The 22,359-nt window shown below is 36.1% G+C and overlaps 2 protein-coding genes across 2 annotated transcripts in view; both read left to right on the plus strand.

Annotated features, from left to right (window-relative positions):
• LOC101844785 (zinc finger protein 54-like) overlaps positions 1-22,359 on the plus strand; it is a 1,121,204-nt gene that overhangs the window by 605,576 nt on the left and 493,269 nt on the right. The window lies entirely within an intron of this gene.
• LOC101839439 (formyl peptide receptor-related sequence 3) lies at positions 16,656-17,687 on the plus strand. Its single transcript, XM_040733917.1, has one exon. It carries the CDS (start codon positions 16,656-16,658, stop codon positions 17,685-17,687), a length of 1,032 nt encoding a protein of 343 aa, XP_040589851.1.

Genomic DNA, 22,359 nt, shown 5'->3' on the forward strand with positions numbered 1-22,359 from the left:
CCTATGATGCCCATCTTGATGAGTTTTACATTTAAGGTTGAATTTCTTCTTTCCTTTTCTAGTATGTCTATATTCATCTTCTCCCCTTCTCTCTAGTTAATTAACCACCTGCTGCAGTACTCACATATCTCAAGCTTCTGGCTTGCTTATTTTGTCCCCTCATTGTTTTGTTACTTAGATTGCTTTCTTTTCCATGAAGAAAACTAGGAAAATTAATGAGAGAGATTAAATGCAATAGACAGCATGGGTTGCAGAATTCTCTCCTCTATATCAAACAACCTGAATCAGATGAAATAGTACCAAGAACTCTAAGATAAATGCATCTGTCAATTATAATTGTATTTCTTTGAGGGGTCGATTTACCTTTCCATGTGACATTGCTATTTGTTGGGATATAAGAGTGAAAATTATCTTTAGCATATTTTGTTGTCTAGGGGGCACTCACATTCCTATATGTACAACTCACCACTCTGTTTTATGAGAACTCATTGATAATGTCTTAAGCATTAACTGGGATTCTTAAAGTACATAGCATGTTTCTACAGAAGAGTCTGACTGTGGTAGAGAAGAAGTCTCATCATGTTCTGAGTCTGCAGGAAAATATGAGCAGTTCATAAACTATAAAGTTATGATTGCTAATAAATCTGATTTATGGTTAGGTTTAAAATGCCCCTGCCTCATTCTCTTTTCCTGCATAGTCTTCCTATATTCTGGAGGTCCTGAAACTTTCTCTTGCCCAAAGGACACTGAGTGCACCATGCTGTGAATGGAATGTCTCTGTTCCCTCTGAATGTCATGTACTGAGATTTTAATTCAAACATCTCTTTAGGATGAAGGGAATTTGGATATGCTCCAGACCTGAGTGGGGGCTCATAAGTAGAATGAATTTCCTAAAAATTGACCTCAGATAGCTATCCTATTCTAACTTCTGCCATGACATGAAGAAATGAGTAGCTAAGAGAGAAAAAAACCTGAGGAGCCCTCAGGAGATGATGCTCCATTATTCACACCCCCATCAGTCACAGTTCTTTATTGTCTCAGACAACACCATTCACTACTCTGGGAATTTCTGTTGTTCATGAGCCACTTTCTCTTTAGTACAGTAGCCCAAACTTAGACAAGGCACAATCTTTCATATTCTAGTATTGCAAACAATGTCAGAAGAACCTGTTCTTATGCGGTTAGTTTGTCATTCTTTGTATAACTCATTTAAATTCAAATGTGAAAATAAGAAAGTTGATCTTTACTATTTATTGGCTGTTTTTAAATTGCGTATATTTATTAGTTTTTTATGTATGTGAGACACAGATAGAGACAGAGAAAGAGAGAGAGGGAGGGAGGGAGAGAGGGAGGAATGAGTAAAGGAATGAGGTAGGGAGGAAGAGGGAGAGACAGAGATAAAGTGGGGAAATGCATACAACAGTAGACAGATGGCAGTTACAGGACAAATTTATGGAGACCATTCTCTCTTTTCACCTTTATGTATGTTCTGTCTCCTTTTGATGGTAATAAGAAGTAAATACAGCAGGCCAAACCAAGACAGGTCACATGGTTTCTGAAAGGCAAATATTCTCAGTGTAGGACTAACTTATTCTAGTGTGAGTGGTTATGCTCTCTGTTGTACTGCTATATGCATTTGCATTTGAACAAAGTAAACAGAAACTTGGTGATACTTGTCACTAATTAAATACTTTTGGAAATTGTGTAGCTAAGTAAATATTAACGCTTTTTCTTATTTCAGATTAAAATAAGGATGTACTATTCTTAACTTTCCCCTTCTTATCTCCAAACCCTCTGACATTACTCCTATTTCTCTTTCAAATTCATGGTCTCTATTTTCACTAATTATTATTACATTTTCAGATGTATATACAAATATATTCTTAAATACAACCTATTCAGTCTATATAATGTTACTAGTATGTGTGTTTTTAGGACAGACCTATTTTTTTTGGATAAACAATTGGAAGTGCCCTCTCCTGGGAAGTATATTTTTTCCATCTGTCAGCAATTCTTATGTGCTGTAGTTCTTTGTGTGAGTAGAGGACTCGTAGACTTTCCCAATTAAAAATCAGGTGCCATCCTGGTTCAGCTAATTTTTATCAAATAATTTGGAATACATTCTTGTATGTTGGTAATATGATATTAAATTAATGAAGGTTCCGATTACATGAGTTACAAGGGCACCCAGCAGTTTACAGGTTCACAACCACTCCTATTCTAGAAAGAACTTACTTTTTACGTACTGTATCTATTTCTATCTCTAAACACATGTTACTTTTACAATTTTTCCCTTGTATGCAAGCAAGAACCTGTAAACTCTTGCCTGCCCTAATAACTCAGGTAATCAGAACTTTCATGAATTTAATATCACCAGTACCAACATATTTGAATGCATTTAAAATATATCATAAAAATGTGTTGAACCAAGATGGTACCAATAGACATAGTGATTGTTAATGTTCTTGCATACAAAGGGAAAATTGTAGCAGCAACATGTAGTTAGAGACAAAAATACATACAGATCATTAGGAAAGGAAACTTCGTTTTAGGCTAGGCATGGATGTGGAAGCATGCACTCAAAATACATACTGCTGGATCGTGTGATTCTGGCTCCTTGTAGGTACTGTGGGAATTACTTGGGCATGTTCTACTGAATTCATGAAGCCCAGGTAGATTGGATCTCCCAGTCTTACTCTGCCTACTGTACTCTGTTATGTGTTCATCTTGATGTCAGAGACAATGGAAGAATACTGGTTACTTGATTACATCTCATGGTTTTCTCAGCCTTCTTTCTTATAGAACTTGGCCTTGAGGTGGCATCACCCAGAGTGGGTGGTGACTGCTCCACTTAAACATTAATTTAAAAAAACTGCATCAGTCTTAGCCACAAAACAATATGATGAAGATATCTGCTCAATTAAGAAGGTCTCAGTTAGTGTCAAATTGACAGCAAATTTATCAGAACAAAGATTATGCCCAGGATAACACATTAGAATTTGTTCAAACTACTGAGATACAATCCTGGTTCAAGAGATTATCATACTATATCCTTGTATCATATGTAATTTTATAATCTGTTTATCTCAAAAAATATTCTATGGTTAATATATCAGTGACTCTAAGTAATCCCATCTAGATCATTAGATCATATACAGATAAGTATTCTTTTTTTCACGATAAAATTTCCCTGTAGAATTATATTAACTCACATTTACAGTAAAAAATTACTAATCAAAATTGAAGTCACATTCCCTTTTTTCCTGTCATCATCTTCTCTATATATACAGAAAGCCAATCTGTATGTACAAGAGCTTGTCTATGACCATACATCAACACAGCTATCTGATCCCATCCCTTATGACCAACATTGCTCTCTTGATTTTTCTTATTTGGAATTGAAAATATAGCTTGTTGCTTTGACTCTTCTTATTCATTGGTTCTCATTAATGCTGATTGTCATCTGCCATAGTAAGAAGCAGGACCAAGAAGACAGAAGTACAAGTGGAGGCAGGGAGATCAATTTCCCTTTTGAAAATAGTGGTTGGTACTACTTCATTTCATACCATCAAACTTGGTCTACATTTTTGCTGTGACTCTCATGTGGTGACAGTACATTCTTTTCCTTTTAGATACAGGTATTAAGTTTTCATGTGTGATTCTGTGTTTGCCTGTTTGAGTTAATTACCATATGAAGGCAGATGCCTGCAGATCCAATAGAGGATCAGACACTCATGGAAATCAAGTGTAGCAGATGAAGCACTGCCTAGTATGGGTGCTAAAAACAGAACCATGGTTCATATTCTAGAGCAGTAACCTCTTAACCTCGGTCCCATCCAGTCTCAGCTTCTTGGTCCTTTCCATACTCCCTCTATGCCATACTATCCTCTCTATATTTATTTTATAGACAGTGCCTATTTGTGTGGCCTTGGATGGCTTGGAACTCTCCATATAGACTAGGCTGACCTGGAATTCATAAAGAACCCCCTGGCTCTTCGAGGTGTGTCAACATGTTCAGAATATCTCCTTTTCTTAATTCATATGTGGAGAATAAGTTCTTGGCCCATTAGCTGTCAATGACAACTAAATTTTAACTTGCAAATAATCAAATGTCTGAGATTAAGTTGAATTTTAATACTACATTTTATGTTTTTAGAAAATGTGATTTATGAGAATATCACTAAAACTGTGAGAATCACATAACTGAGATATAGGGTTCCTTCAGAGTAAGGGGATGAGAGTACAAAGAACAAAGAATAGCAGATTAACTCCTTTCACTACATATCTGCAGTATTTTTACCACTCACAGTATTTACATAGTAATATAATAATTTGAAGAATAAATTATTAAAATAATTAAAAGTAATTGGTGCATATTATTATGGATGATAAGTAAAGTGCCCTAACATACATTCTTAGGATATCATTTATTTATTTAATTTACGGCATAACTTCAATTTATGTATTTTTTATTTTTATGTTTTTTTAGACAGGGTTTCATCATGTAACTCTGGTTGGCAATGGAATTAACCCTTTAGACAAAAATACCATCAAATTCAAAGAGAACTGTCATTGTCTGCCTCCAGATTTCTGGGATAAAACTCTTGTGCTGCCAGGCCCAGCCATTTGGAATTCTACTGTTATCATAGTTTTTACAAGATTCTGAAACCTTAGGAAGTGACACGTTTATACTAATCTGAGAAGCAGCAACCTGTTCTGCCACACACTGATACTAATGAAATGCTAGTATTTATATATGCTTTCCTTTTGGGAAGATACCCTGGACATACAGTGAAGAATCTGGAAAATAAAATTTGGAGCCACATGTACTGAGTGAGCAAGCAATACCTTATGAATGGTAATTTTTTATTTATTGATGTAGAAAATTCTTAAGTACAATCACTGCCTTCACCAAGGGGAGTACATGAGGGAGTAGGACTTCTTATCAGAAAAAAGAAAAACATTTTAAATCTAAACTGAGATCTAACTCTGTGGCTCACCAGCCATTTTATGTAACATTTTCCTTGATCCAGGGAGAATGGCTTTTGGTGATTTTATTCTTAGATTACTTTTCCTAGTAAAGACTGGAGTTGGAGTATTGGGGAATGCCATGTTTCTTGCAGTCTGTGCCTCTATGTACTATACTAGCCATGCACCAAAACCTACCCATCTCATGTTCACTAATATGACTGTGAGAAATTTCTTGATTCTTCTCTTCAATGGAATTCCCCAGTGCATATACATCTGGGGAATAGCACACATTCTGGGAAACCATGCGTGTAAAGTTGCCTTATATATTCACAAAATGGATCAGATCCTCTTTCTAGGTACCAATTGTCTCTTGACTAATTTTCAGGCAATATCTATCATTCCTAGAGTAATTGGGTGGATGGGGCTCAAAAGTCAAACCTGGAAGATCAGTGTCTCTTGCTTTCTGTGTTGGATGTCCAGCTGGCTGATGAGTATCTTTGACCCTGTGCATACTAAAGGCATTCAGAATATGAAGAATTCTACCAAGAAGCAGGACTATGGACTCTGCTATTCTCAAGTATGAAGTACTTCTGAAAGCAGTTACAGAATACTGACAACTCTCTCAGATTTTATATTGATAGGCCTCATGTTTCAAGCCAATGTCTACATGATTCTTCTTTTCTACAGACATTGGCAGAGGATGAGGCATTTCCACACATTCAGTATCTCCCATAGACTGTCCTCTGAGACTAAAGCTATCCAAAACATTCTGCTTCTCACAAGCATCTTTATTTTGCTTTATTTCACCAAATCCATCCACGTGCTTGACAATGCTGCTGCTTTTAAATCACACTAATGGTTGCAGCATGTTACTACATTTCTGTCAACATGTTATCCCACTCTCACCCCAATGGTACTGATGCTTCACAATTGTCAAGTACCTATTTTCTGTTCATGATCTGAAAAAAAAAATAGAAGAGCTCTGTTATCACTGCTGATCCAACTCAGTGATCATCTCATGATTCCTCAAGAATGTGTGCATGTATAGAACATGGAAGATGTTACCAGAAAATCTATCATATCAATTATTCAATGATTTGTACAATATTTGCTGTCTGTAATGGTGCATTTCAGTCTGTTTTAGAAGGCAAAATTAGAAACTGAGAAAATATGTACTATTGGCATTATTCATGTTTTCTGGTTCTATGTTTCCTTGAAACAGTTTATAGAATCATAGAGGCTAGTTCAGGCACACATAAATTTAGAAAATCATGAATTACTATTTGTGTCAGGATCTAAATACACAGCCCAGTGTGCCTTCAATCACTCAGTATAGCCTTCTGAGAGGAGGCATTGCATGGTGTTATATGACATCATCCTGTATTGTCACATTGAATGTTTTAGAGAGAATAAGTACTTCCATAGGTTAAACCCATGGACGTGGTCATGATAGAATTTTCCAACAGATGTAGACTCTCAGAACCTTCCTTTTTTGTTCATTTGTTTTTAGAAGTGTTGTTTTTTTGTTGATGTTTTTGTTTTATTTTTAGTTTCCATTCTTAAAGACAGGGTATTATTTTACAGACAATGCAGACCTGCAACATATCACACAGCAAAAAATGACCTTGATCCATCATCCTTTTGTGCCAGTCACTCAAAACCTTATAGAATTCTGAGTTCACAGACCTGCACAATTCCAGGCAGTATATATACTGGAATTTGTGCATGTGTGTGTTCCTGTGACTACATGTGCATTTGTATGTATTTGGGTTCACTTGTGATGGGGATGTCACAGTTCAGAAGGAAGAAGCATATGTGAGTTCACAACAGTTGATAGAGCATGTTCAAGACTTGCACAAGTTCAAGGGAGAAAAAATCCAGCATGGAGGAAGAGATGTGGCTACAAATATCATCTCCATCTGAATAGGTCTTGCAGTGAGAAGGCAATTTGTTTTCTTTGGTGGTGTGCCTGCTAGCATATTGACTGTACTCTATGTCAGTGCATAAGCAAAACCTGCAGACAGAGAGACAGAAAACAAGACATTTAAAGTGAGGGTCTAGGGGAAATTAGGAAAGAGGATCAATATGTTTGAAATCATTGTGTAAAAGTCTCAAATTACATAAATCTACTTGAAGTGCAGAGAAAATAATAAAATAAATAAACAGGGTAAAAAATCTAGTGGGATAGGGGTCTGAGGAAAGAGTGCCCAAGTATCAATATATTCACTACAATATCTATGTCTACTGCTATCAATAAAGCACTGTTGGCCAATAGGGAAGAATGATAGGAGGGACTAGGAGTCAAGGAGGATTCTGGGAATTGAAACATAGGGAATCACAATGTAACCTCCAGAGGAGTAAAAGGTTCAGACACTTTCTCTGGCAAGAGAAATACTCAGATTAACAATTATAAATTAAATACTTAAGTCAGAGATAGCCAGTAAGGAACAAGCAAACAGCTAATAGCTTTATAATTAATACAATGTGTTGTGTGTTATTTGGGGACTACAACTGTGGCAGGGCCCAGGAGGATGGTGGGGAAGACTACAATCTACATGAATCATCTCACTAATAATCTTGTATTGAAGATATGTTGAAATTATAATTTGGCTACATAATGTTACATAAATATTTATCAAAATAAGATATGAAAATCATTTCCAATTTTGAAATATTTTATAATAGGCTCTCACTATATAATGTAGTCCTGATAGGCCTAGAGATTTATATCTAGTTTAAAGTTAGTCATAAATTTGTAACCTGTGCTTTCCAACTGTTAGGATTGCAGGTGTATACCACCTTGCAATTTTATTTTCTCTCTACCTCTTCCTTGTCGTTCCCTCCTCTCCCTGCTACTCTTTTGCATGTTCTATTTTGCTTACTTATTGTTGTTGACTAGACAATGTCTGATCTTGAAAACTTTGGCCTCAGATATGCTTAGGATATGTTGATCCAGGATATTTTGATATGGAATTTTAATCTTTCTGCCTTTAGTTTCCCTGATCAAGGATTATATTTCTGTAAAACCATGTTTAGTTTGGGCAGTGCTGAGAGTCAAATGCAGGCTCACCTTGTGTAGGAGAAGCACTCTGCTGTGATTCTTATTTTCTTAAGTCATATACTACCAACAATAATCACAAATCACATATGTGGCTCATATTACTACTGAATCCCAATTCTCTATAGTCTCAAACACAACTTAACAGACTCTCCTATTCTCTATATTACACAAAAATGCAAAAATTACAGAGACAGGCTGAGACATGTTTCTTCCAAATACTTCTGAAGCAGCTTCTGAGTATATCTAATAAATGAGATTCTTTCTTGTAATAACAGATAGAACATACAAGAGCAGAAATCTGAAAAATTGCTCCATCTAGGGTTGGTGGGAGAAAGACTGTACTTTCCAATGAAGATCAATGAAGTTGGCTACTATTTATAGAGTCCCTTTCATCTGCCAATAATTTAAACGCAGTCACCTTGTTGAGATCCCAATTAGTATGAACATTACTAAACATCATTAATGTAGTGATGGATGAAAATACTCAGACTTTGAAAGAGGAAAGCCACCAAGATTACTGATCTTTGGGAAGCAGAGAGAAGTCCTCTGTAGATAACATGAAACCCTGGGTTCCTGTCTTCTTGTACATTTATCGCTGCCCTCATATTTTAGGCCTCTCATTTTTCAAGTGACATACAAGAAGGTTTGATTCTTCTATATTTAATCTAAACTTTTAGTTTTTTATCCAATCTGACAATACATAATCATGTTTTTTCCATGCAACACATGCATCTCCAGAATTTTCATATTATAGGTATGTGCAACCACAACTTGTTTGTGCTCTGCTGAGTCAATGGTTCTGAAAGATTGAAGCAAGCATTATAGCTACAAAGTGAGCTACATCTATGGCCTTCTACAGCTCATATCATGGTCTTTTGGTCATCTAGTATGCTGAGTAAAAACTCACCAACTAATGCCCATCTCCAAGAAAAAGCCTCTCACCTGTGCCTTCCAAAAGCTTTTGACATTCTTCTGGAAGGCTCTGCATGCATTCACCTAGGATAAATGGCCTGATTCTAATTATTTCAGGAAGAACTGTCCCAAAAATTTGGAGTGAATAACAGAACTGAAACCAGAAACCAATAAAGTAGCAACCATATGATTTACAGTAACCTAAAAATCAAACCAATATTTGGTGAGTGGGAAGGATTGTTTTAGAGACTAAATATCTTAAACATCTTCTACTTCTTCTTTGGTAGGAGTCAGAGGTCCAAAACTACAGATATCAGTGATGCAGATATCTGGGTGTCCAAAATCTTTCTTCTCGTGAGTAAGGCAAGAATGATTCTATTCAGAGACAGAGTGTTTAATGTCCTAATAAAGCTAAATGGAATCCTAAAATTAAGGTCCTGATTAAGTATAACATATGTTAAACAGTGCAAGGCAGAGATGGAAATTAAAGATCTAAGAGACAGAGACACAGAGTGAGAAAAATTCATGTGTAAAGAATTGATAATGTCAGAGGGGATAAAGAGTTAGCGTCTCAAGCATGGTGACCTAAATCAATTCCATGGTATTCTAAATTTATACCAACTCAACTTTGTAGTGATTTCTAAAAGATATGTTTTAGAAGCTTCCTAAAGGGAGAAAGAGGAATGCAAATGGATGAATACAGAACTAACAATGAAACTTTCTAGTAAAATTTCCATACTAATGAGCATCATTTTGCATTGAGAACATCTCAAATACCAAGAAAACACAAAGGCTTAGAGAATACATTGATTAATTGCTGATCAGATTGTAAAGTCCTTTCTGATGATGGAAGAAGGGAATGCCTACCATAGTCCACTACATAACTTACGTAAGCACAAGCAGGCTTTGTTATTTATTGCAAAGTAGATGGTAGTTATCATACAAGTACCTGTGAAAATACACAAAAGACAGCATGAATAGGGAATTATTCAAATAATAAAAAAGATGAAAAGTCTTTAAGTGAGTTTCTGTTCTAGATAGCTCCATTGTGCAACATAGGTTACAGCAAAGGGAAATGGCATTGTCATTTGACTGTGCTGTGTGAGATAAATACCTGATGGTAAAGACAATTCTTCAGCCCCATTTGTTAGTGAACTCACTACAAAGGCCTTTGTAAACAATGAAGGCTCTCAGTAAGGATCTCAGTAAGGTTATTCAATACTTGAGTGATTGAACAAGCCATTTCACTGGCAGTAAGTATTTTCTATCACAGCTGATGTAGTAAATACTCCACAGCAGCAGTTGCAAAGTCTTCATGTCACCTTAACAGTGTGAGTGCATGAATGATATATAATAATAGTGATGTGACACTGCATAAATATGTCTTAAGGATGTAACATATGCATGATTGTTATATCCCTCTCTATATCACAATTTTTTCTCCTAGTTTCCACAAGTCAGTAAAATCAAAAGTAAAAACAATTCGTTATGATTATTTTTAAAAAAAAACAATCTTGACACATAGGCTATATAAAGACAGATGGAGTAACCCATGATTATAGATTATCACCTGTTAAGAGAAGCTTTTTCCTTGTGAGAAAAGCCTTCCCGCAAGCCTGGTTCTAGAGCCACATCAGTCCCAAATAAACACACAGGAGGCTATATTCATTATGAAGCTGATGGCCTTGCTTGTTTCTTACTGGCTAGCTGTGACTTAAGTAATTACCCCATAATTGTTAATCTAAGTATTTTTCTTACCGGAGAATAGTTCCGGGCTTCCTACCCCATGGCGGTTACATCTCGAACTCTCCTGTGTTTCTCCTTCCCAGAATCCTCCTGGACTCCTAGTCCCACCTATCTAGATTTCTATTGGCTCAACAGTGCTTTATTAACAACTGCACAGGACTTCTCCCATCATCTCTTTTCTGTTTAAACAAAAAGAAAGGTCTTAACTTTAACATAGTCAAACAATATATAACAGAACAGTTATCAAGTAAGAACATAGTTATAATATTTTAGCAAGATTTAAAGAAAATATCATCCATCCCATCCTTGTGAGTCCAAAGTTCTATATGTAGCTTATCTTTTATCATAACTAAGGAAAACTATAATTATAACTATCTGTCTTCAACTCCATCAAAGACCACAGAAGGATAATATATAAACACTAGGATTGACAGAGATCTCTTACTGTCTGGACAGTCACCCGACATTCCTCTGTAACGTTGGGGCATCCATCTTCAGCCCATAGGCCACAATGTGTCTGGAACACTTCTCAGCAAAGCAGGAAATTTCAAACTGTCCATCTGCATTGGCAGTCTGTCAGTCATTTTTCTGTGTCTGGTAGACTCTTCCATGAATCAGGAACCCTGTATGACTGAGTTCAGCAGTCACTTTCCCATGGGTCCTACATGTCCAGTTTATACAGCAACAGTCAAACAGTACAGGCAAGAATAGTTTCTTGCCCAAATGGCTAATCTTGCCATGTTGAAAGCAAACTCCATAACAAGTTTCTTCGATGCCCATCTTCCTCTCTGACTTAATTGGTGCTGCCAGGAGCAGACATTTCTCATTGTCAGGAAAAACCCTAAACCATTATAAATGCCATTTTCTGAAGGTCTTTGAGAGGTTTGAGGACTGTTTATCTATCACAAATATATTTCTGTATATCTAGAAATCCTAACTTACCTAACTATAAATTCTGACTATTATAAATAACTATCTATAATCTGCATTTAATTACGCATTACATTTTAAAAGATCAGTGTAAGCACAATACTTAATCAAGAGGAGAAATATACATATCACAAAATTGACCTTGAATTTGTATCAATAAATGAAAAATAATACCCATACCATAATTCCCCTTTTTACCATTAAAAAGAGATTGGTTGTGATCATTATCCAATTATAAACAATCCCATTTAAATGAAAACAAAGATTTATAAACTAGATGGGAATTAGGACGTCGCTCATTCCAAACTGCTTCATGCTGGAAGGGGGCGCTGTTTATACCATGGGGATCATGACAAAACTCAGAAACCTGTATAAGTCCTTATTTTTGTGGTCTGTAAAGCTGTATCATCTTAGCTGTTTCAGTTATTGGAACACCTGGTCCACTGCGTCTGGGAGTCTTGTTTCATCAAACCACAGAAGCCTGGAAGGAATCCTCAGCTTTTCATTTTGTGTAGAATCATAAGCAAAATCTCCTTTTCCAAGTAACACATCCTTATACTTAAATTTTGAAGTTAACGCATTTTTTAAAGATATAAGTTGAATTAATTCAGCAGCATTTATAATCAAGTGTACTTTAGCAGCTATTCCTTCCTTAGCAATGAAAAAACTGAAAAACACAATAGCGTACAGTATCCAGACTCTCTGTGTATTTTTCATCTTTGCGTGTTATTTATTTATCTATTATTACTTTATTTATTTTATTTTTATTTATTTTTCTCTGAGACAGGGTTTCTTTTTGGAAATCTGCCTGCCTCTGCCTCTGGAGTAAATACTACCAGCGTGTGCCACCACAACGCTTTTTTTATTTATTTACCACTTTGTCATTTCATTTCCTCTCTCAATCTCATGTATACTTTTAAACACATTGTAAACCTTTAGAGGTTTTTCTTCATTCAAGTCTGACTTTACTGTAAATCTTTATGTTTTTCTTGCCACGTGTCTTATCTTTTAAAACTGACGTTTATTTCAAGATGGCGGGTGTAAGTGTGACTCCAGTTTACTGTCTCAGTCTGACATCCAGCAAAAGCCGCCGGCTCAGAGCTGTGGTCACTGCCACTTCCAGCTGTACGTATAACTTTTCAATTGTTAGCAGAGTCTCTTAAAAGAACCTTGCTGGTTTTTTTTTCTTTTCTTTTCTTTTATGCTGAGTCAGGAAGACTCTGGTAAGCAAGCAACTTGAATCTTGGCTTGCCGCTAGCAAAATAGAACCCACCTGAGAAAAATGCTGCTACCAAAATTTTGTGCTTCTCTCTGTTCTTCTGTTTCTAAAATTCCTTTAAAGCTTTTGTTGTTTTGCGTGGAAATTCAATCCCGCTTCTGACAACCATCATGTTAAGAGAAGCTTTTCCTTGTGAGAAAAGCCTTCCAGCCAGCCTGGTTCTAGATGCATCAGTCACAAATAAACACACAGGAGGCTATATTCACTATGAAGCTGTTGGCCTTGCTTGTTTCTTACTGGCTAGCTCTGACTTAAGTAATTACCCCATAGTTCTTAATCTAAGTATTTCTCTTACCGGAGAATAGTTCCGGGCTTCCTACCCCATGGCGGTTACATCTTGAACTCTCCTGTGTTTCTCCTTCCCAGAATCCTCCTGGACTCCTAGTCCCACATATCTAGATTTCTATTGGCTCAACAGTGCTTTATTAACAACTGTACAAGACTTCTCCCATCAATCATCTAATTTGCTTGTGGCTTCAGATACATATTCCTTAAACATTTTTTTTAATATAACAGTTGGGAAACCTCATGCAGAACATACAGAAAGGATTCTAGTGTAATAAATAGTACTTACACATGAGAGATAGTAAGTAATCTTTTCCATATATATTTAATATTTTTTAAAACTTTTAAGTGTGGGAATTTTTCTGTATATATATATATATCTAGGCATCAGATGCATGACTATTCTCCAGAGATACCAAATTGGTACCAGATACCCTGGAACTGGATTTACTGGTAGTATTAGGCACCATTTATCCTGAACATGATACCTGGGTACTCTGGAAGAGCAGTCAGTACACTTCACCATCTCTCCAGCCCACAGAAAACATTCTTATCTTCTTCTTTTTGTCTTCTTCATGTATCTATTGCCATGGTTTAGGTTACCATAACACCTCACTCAAATTTATTTTTCTATCTCAGACTTGTTTTGGATATCCAGGCAAAGTTTTGACTAAGTTGCATCTTCCATATTATCACCAGCATTCTTGTTCATTATTTTTTACCATAACTCAATTTTTTGCTATATGTTGGAGTTTTCTTCATTTTCACATTGTAGGCCTAATCAGAGTTCCTCAAAATGTGACTATTTAGAAACAGAATTTTTTGTTTTATTTATTATTAAAGGCTTGCCCCAACACCGCCCAGCAGGAAAACACATTAAATAAATAAATGAATCTAAAATATACATATCTGGCATTAAAGATAGGTCAAGTTTTCTCAACAGAGGAGAGGGTTAGAGATACAGTAGTTGAAAGTAATTTGTCAGTTACAGATGCACCCTGTAACCTGCACAAATTCAAGTATTCTATTAAACACAAAACAATATTTTTCTTAAGAATGGTGGACAAGAAATCCCAGAAGGTCACTGATGACATCCTTTCATAGTACTTTTATCAAGAGATCTAGCCACATGTAGATGGCTCTAGTAAAAGATCATAAAGCAGAAGCAACTGTATTTCCAGATTGACCAGGACCTAGAATAGGTTGAAATGACATCTTCACTGAACAAATCAATTAAACAGATACAAGAAGAGAAGCAGAGTAACCATTATTTGTCACATTTGGTGTGATAGAAGAAGGACTCGGGGTTCAAAACAAACTGAATTAATCCCAAATCTCTATCAATATTCAAATGGCCTTTTCTAGCTTTCCCAATTCCTCAAAACATACATGTACTCTTAGAAAACCTAAAAATAGCTGGGCATTGATGGTGCATGACTTTAATCCCAACACTTGGAAGGCAGAGGCAGGTGGATCTCTGTGAATTTGATGCCAGCCTGGTCTACAGGGCAAGTACCAGGACAGGCTCCAAAGCAATACAGAGAAAAAACTTGTCTCGAAAAAAATCACAAATAACCTTAATAATAGTTAAAACTTTTAGATTGACTAACAAAAATATGAACATAATGTATAGTAATCATATAATTGTATGATGCAGATAAACAGAGGCCCTGAACTCCACCAAAATTCATTATGTCATATACTCTCTTCCACATAGCACTAAATAAGCAGGCATACTCACTCTTAGTATACCAAGCAGTGAGGAATGTTATTGGAAGCAGGGTCAATGAAAGACACTGGCTTGAAGGTAGAGATGAGATACACCCTGCGCTGACTTCCTGCTTGTAAACCAGCAAGGAGATGCACAATTTTAAACTTTGATATCATCTGTTCAAGGTTCTCTTTCACTCTAGATCAAACGAGTACTTGGATTAATAGAAATAGCAATCAAAATGGAAGGACCTGAGAGACTGCTTAAACCTACATCAGAAAGAAGTAAATATCTGGGTGTTTTTTGCAACATACCATATGCAGAATATGATTTACACTTAATATGACATTGACAAGACACTAGATATTTGACAATTTGTGTTGCAAATTGTCTCTTGAATTCCCTCCTGTCATTAATCCTTCTTAAGTCACAGCTGAACTATTCCATATCAGAATCTAAAATGTTAAGGAAATTTCTTGTAAGGTCTGCATCCTGGCTTCATTTTAGTATCATTTTCATTTCTGTTCTATAGAACTCTCAGGAAGATTGCAGGAAAATATAGCTTAATATGAAGCACTGTGGCACATTGGATATTTCATTTGTTTAAGTACTTGCCTTGCAAAACAAAACCTGAGAAATTGAGATGGGGCAGTGATTGTAGGCACAGTTATTGGAGAGGTAGAAATAAACAAATACCTGGTGCACATTTGTTAGTCAGCTGTTCTATTCAGCAAGTGAGGAGACTCTATCCTAAAAACCTAAGTGTTTGGCACCTAGAGAATTAAAAAATGGACACAAACATGAACATACATTCACAGACAAAGACGAACATGTACACAAAATGAAAGGAAGTATGCTATACTATGATTTGGGTAAGGATAAAAGAAATCTTATCCTTGTGAATGCAGCACACACCTCATAATCTTTATAAAAATTATCATTGAAGCACACAAGATCAAAAGTAATAGAATATTTAGATTGAAAATTTTACAAGGATACTATGGTCTTTACTGAGCAGTGCCTTATGACAGAGTGTGCTTAAAATGATGATCAACTGAAAGGGGAACAAGCACTGGGTATTAGCAGCACACGCCTTTAGTCCCAGCACTCGGGAGGCTGGGGTAGGCAGATCTCTGTGAATTCAAGGCCAGCCTGGTCTACAGAGCAAGTTCCAGGACAGCCTCCAAAACAACACAGAGAAACCCTGTCTTGGAAAAAAACAACAAAGGGGAACAAGCATACAGAGACAGCACCAAATTGATAACAATATTACAACTAGAATTAAAAAGATATCACCTATATTACCTATGGCTGTTTGGTAAACATACAATAATAACCCCCTACCTACATCTTATGCCTGTTTGAAAATAACCCTTAGCTTAAACTGTCTGTATTCCTCAACTGAATTTTTTCTTTGACAACAAAGAACTAGTGGAAAGTTTTAATGAAGGGACAGTCTAATTAATCTACTGCTCTCTACTCCCTGGTTAATTCATGTCTTCCCATATTCTGCTTCCTGTACAAACTCAGTTCAGAATCAGTCCTGGAACATGAGAGCATATATCTGCTTTGTAATCTGTCTGAAAAGTGATAATATTCTGTGAATTTATATAGAATTTAACAGAGAACTTGGTTTATTCTAATACTCCTAGAATGGATGCCCTTCCATAATAGGAGATGTGGTTTCTGAGTAAGGATGCTATAAGACAGAGCCACATCTAAGAAATAGTCATTGTTGAAATGTTTCAGGTGCTGATGAAATGGAAGCCAATTCCTCCATCTCACTAAATGGATCAGAAGTTGTGTTCTATGAGTCTACCACCTCAAGAGTTCTATGGATACTCTCACTGGTGGTCCTCTGCATAACATTTTTCCTTGGTGTGCTAGGTAATGGGCTTGTGATTTGGGTGGCTGGATTCCGGATGGTACACACTGTGACCTCCATCTGTTATCTGAACCTGGCTTTGGGCGACTTCTGTTTCATGGCTACTCTACCACTCCACATCATCTCAATGGTAATGAGAGGAAACTGGATTTTTGGTTGGTTCCTTTGCAAATTTGTCCACATCATAGTGCACATAAACCTTTTTGTTAGTGTGTTCCTGATCACTCTCATTGCCATGGACCGTTGTAATTGTGTCCTGCACCCAGTTTGGGCTCAGAACCACAGAACTGTGGGTTTGGCCAGGAAAGTGATTGTTGGAGTTTGGATTCTTTCTCTCCTCCTTACCTTTCCACATTTCCTATTTTTGACTACAGTGAAAGACGCAAGAGGGGATGTGCACTGTACAACTAACTTTGAGTCCTGGATTGCAACCCCAGAGGAGCAATTAAAGCTATCTATTACTGTGAGCACACTTTCAGGAATAGTCAGTTTCATTATTGGATTTAGTATGCCCATGTCCTTCATTGTCATCTGCTATGGATTCATGGCTGCTAAGATCTGCAGAAGAGGCTTTTTGAATTCCAGCCGCCCTTTACGTGTCCTCACTGCTGTAGCAGTTTCCTTCTTTGTCTGTTGGTTCCCTTTTCAATTGATAATTCTTTTAGGGAACATCTGGACCAAGGACACGCCATATATCGTTCACATGATGGTGAATCCAGCAAGCACACTGGCCTCCTTCAACAGCTGCCTCAACCCAATACTCTATGTTTTTCTGGGTCAGGAATTCAGAGAGAAACTGATCCACTCCCTGTCTGCCAGTCTAGAGAGAGCACTGAAGGAGGACTTATCTCTGAACAATGGCAAAGCCAGGAACTTGTCTTCATATCCTGCAGACTCTGAGCTCTAGAAAAAGGTAAGAGAGGAATCATGAGAATGCTTGCTGTAACAATACTCTCACTTTCTGTCTCATCCTACGTTGCATGGCATTTTTGACTACTAATCTAGAAAAAATCCTTCATTGTCCTCTGATTTGGAAAAAAAATAAAAATGAAAACTAACATCAGTGTTCTATTGAGACTTTCCTTACTGAGCCTGGAACCGAGGCTAATACTAATGGGGCAAAACAATGTAAGTGACTATATGTAAATAAATATATATATATGAAAGGATTATAGAAAATAGCATGCATTAACACTAAACTTTTACTATTTTATTAAGAAATAAATCTTTGACGACTATAACATCCACGGATGTAATCCTAGCACATCTACAAAAGAGGATAATTTCAAGGGAAGTTTACAAAAACAGCTTGGCAATTAAAGCAATCTGAGTCACATGAGACCAAGTCTCAGGACAACAAAGAATTCCAACATGAAGAACAAAAACTCATATTGCTAGAAATGGGTAACATTGTTGATAAGAGTATGAATGAAGAAATTATCAGAAGAAAATCCATTGCATGTTTTTTTTTAACTTGTGGATCACAAAACTTTATATTGGTTAAGAAAAGTACATATGTTTCAACGTGCACATGTGTGCAACTGCATAAGACATATGAAAGTACATTTAAACTGCTTAAGTAATCAAAGAGGCCTCAGTGAACTAGGAGAGATAGATGAAAAGGGAATAGAATATAAAATGACTAATTTAATTGTCAACTGGCACAATCTAAAATCATCTTAGGGAAAAGTCTCAAGGAGAGTGCTTCTAGTTTTGTTTGATACATGTGTGCTTCTGTGGAGGATTATATTTGTCACATCAATTGAAGTGGGAGAACATTCCTATTGTGGGTGACACCAATTCTGTCATTGGTGCCTACGCATCTGCTCTTCCAGTTGATACAGACAGTGTCTTTACCTCTTGGTTTAATCCTTGCAGTTGACATCTGTGTCTCAGGGAGTCGCTCTTGCTCTGCTATGTGTAGTCACCATCTGTACCTTACTCAGGGAGTCTCTGAGGTCTCTGGGGATGGGTGTGTTCAGGCACAGCATGGGACTTGTATTTTACAGGTTCCGATGAGGTGGTACTGTAGCTCAATGAACACAACATCCATCACTATTGACTTTCAGCCATCTTGTTTTAATGTACATGGGTGTTTTGTCTGCATGTATGACTGGGATCTGTATATTTAAGGCCCGAGGCAGCCAGAATAAGACAGTCAATTACATCTGGAGATACAGATGGTTGTGAGTCACTATGTGAGTGCTGGAAATCCAACAATGGGAGAGAAGCAAAATTCCTAACCATTGAGCCATTTTTTCCAGTCCCAGCCATCTTTTCTTTAATATATCAAGGATAGGAAGCTGACTTAGTGTGCAAAAGCCCTTTGTCAACAAGCCAAATAACCTGAGGTAAAGAGCCCATGAGGTAGAAAGTGGGAGGGGGCAGGTAAAAAACACAAGTTGTTTTTGTACCCTTATCTGTATAACCAACTACTTACACACACTGTAAATCAACAAACAGATACAAAAAATGTTTTATACCTGGCCTGTGATTGCACACATCTTTAATCCCAGTTATCAGGAGGCAATAGCAGGCAAATCTGTGGAGGCCAGACTGGTGTCCAGAACAAGTGGTAGGACATCCAGGGATACACAGAGATACAAAAGCAGAAACAAACACACACAAAAAAAACATTTTTTCTTTTCAAAACACATGCCCATTATCATAACATTCTGGAAGCTGGAAGATCATGAGTATTGACCAACCTGAAAGATGTTGGGATGTTCTGTGAAGTACAGGTTGGTTGAACAAAGAAATAGCTCCATTTTATATTATATGTGACACCAGGAAGTTCCAGATTCCCTAATGGACTGAACCCTGAAAAACCATACAAAGGAGAATTTACTGATTGTTAAACAAAATATTTTCTCATACAAAGGTCCATAAACTAATTTCCATGTCTTACTAAAGGAGAGTATCACATGCCTCCATGACTCTAGTCTTTTATTATGTATCATTTTCAATACTCAATAATACGAGAGCCTCATGTGTGCCTGAAATTTTTTGTGACCAAAGTCATGGGATAGCAACAATGCCTCTTCAGAATAATTCACTGAATGTCATCACTGTTTTCTACACAGATTGTTCAAGGTCAAAGTACTTCTAAAAAAGACAAACTGTCATTCAATCTAATGTCTACCTTGGATACAGTGACTCTGCTATATTCCCATAACAGAAAAGACACAGCCAATACTATCTCAAAAGAAAACTACTTGAAAAAAGAATAGAAATGAAACAAAGGGAGGAAGGAATGAAGAAACAAAAGGAAGGAAGAAAGGTAAGAAAGAAAGAAAGAAGAAAGGAACAACTTTATTACTTTGGAAGTCATAACAAGCTTTTTATGGTGGCATCCTCTAGGTTATATTTATATACAATGTACAGTCTCTTCTATAATACAGTATGGAATGAAACAAGTAAATGAATTTTTAAAATATGACAGCTGACAAAGTATTAGAGATCCCAAATTTGTTTCTATGTCTAGAAGAGTTTACATCAAAATTGAGAGATTCGGAGGACATCATTGCTATTATACATCTTCTTGTGCCTTCATCAAAAGAATCTTGCATTATTCTAATTGCTTTATTATGTCAATATGGAACATGAGGTCTTCTTTCCAAATTGCAGTAATAACTCTTCTCAAATTCAACCGTGTCTGAATACTATTTCCGGCTTCCATGACGCTCTTGTTAACAGCTCCAGAATGCCCAAATTTTCACTTCCTGTAAGATCAAACTTTAATTCAAAACAAAAAGTCAGTCTATTTTATTTGGATTCAAATGTTTGTATTATTTTATCTTTTTTATAATGTAGTAAATGCTTCATAAAATTTATTTTATGAAGCAGATTATTGTTCATCTACTAATCCAAATTAATTAATGAAGTTAACATTAAAATATTGCATATAAGTGAAATCTCAAGCTTATGTAAAAAGTAATCAAGAACACCAAAGTGGTACTAAGGCATGAGGCTTAACCAATCCAGTTTTCTGGGTTTAAAGAGTTCTCCATTAATTATAGTTTCTTTCATGTATATCATAACAGAAAAAAACCTAGTGTGAATGACTGAAAAATTCTATCAAGTTTTCCACTCATTAGAATGTAAGACATCATTTGTTCCCCCACAAAATACTGAAAGCAGGAAAGAAATATCTAAAGGCACAAGTGAACACAAAGATATCATCAGTCAGAAAATAAAACTTGGGAAGACAAAATTTCTATCATCTACCTACAATATTGACCCTAATAAGAAGCTATCAAAACTACCCTATAGCTTAGGACTGGAGATGTAGAGTCTTTATCTAGGACACATCAGTTTCTGAACTTTATCCCCAGCAATGCACACACAAGGAACTTTTAGGCACCTCTGGAAAAGAGAAGTGTCTGAGAGCAGATGGTTCCCATCCAGGACATCACTCCATTTATTAATGTAATTAGTCGTAGAGAATATAATATTTTTTCTTTTTGCACTTTTAAAAAATCTAATTTTATAAAATTTATTTAAATTATATAAAATAGAAGGTTGAAGGGAAAAAACAGACTATTCATTTGAGTTTTATTTACCCACTATTACTAATTGACTTCAATGTGAAAAAATTATTTTTGGCATGGTTTTGGACATATATACAGTACAGTGTATGGCACATGCTGAGTGGAGTAGTTTTTTTCCACTTACATTTACGTAGGTGAGTTTCCAGGTATCATAACCAGATATCTAGACTTGCATAACAAGCACATTAACCCATGAAGCCATCTCACCATCCCTACCCACAAGTTTCTAGTCCAAGATTGTCAAATTTATGCAATTAAACCTAATTATCAACTGTCTTGGGAAAATTAAATTAATTATTTTATTCTTACAAAAAGTAATGTTTTTAAAGTAAAATAAAAAACTGTGTAACCAGTCATGGTGGTAAAAAGTATTTAGAGAAATTTGTTCCTCCCTTCTTTCTATAAATGCCGAGTTAGTAACCATCTGTCTGTATGTGTATCCTAATATAAAATCATTGAAAAACAAAGATTTAGTATCAAATTCTATAGATAAATGATCATGTTCTTGCCTAACAGGTGATATGAGTTTAATTCCCAATGGAACAAAAATCAAAATGCAATAAAAGAATGAATATTAACATCTGATTTTCCTTTTATTGAGGTCATAGGATTTCATTCAGTAGAAGTTGTATAAAAGTGCTTAAAGGCCACTGTTAAAAGGTAGTTTTGCCTCTGTGCCATTTATCCTAAAACTTAATCTGCATGTATGACTTCATTTAAACTAAGTATTTTCATTGAAAGCAGATATGTTTTAATTTAAATTATTTGTTTGGTTGGTTGCTTTTATGACAACCTCTCACTATGTAGCCTTGGCTGTCCTGTAATTCTGCGTGCCTTTGCTGCCTAGGTTCTGGGATTAATGTGTGTACCACCACTCCTATCTCTTGTTCAGTTTTTTAGTCAATTGGAGGGTTAGAGATAATATTGTACCTTAAAGTTCTTTTGTTTGGAAGCACAGTTTCAGTATGTAGCTATAGGAAGAGACTTTAGGACTTTAAGAGGTCATTTCATATTTATCACAGGAGAAAT

This window comes from Mesocricetus auratus, unplaced genomic scaffold (genome assembly GCF_017639785.1).
Source record: "Mesocricetus auratus isolate SY011 unplaced genomic scaffold, BCM_Maur_2.0 Super-Scaffold_100037, whole genome shotgun sequence".
In the NCBI taxonomy this organism is placed as follows: Eukaryota; Metazoa; Chordata; class Mammalia; order Rodentia; family Cricetidae; genus Mesocricetus; species Mesocricetus auratus.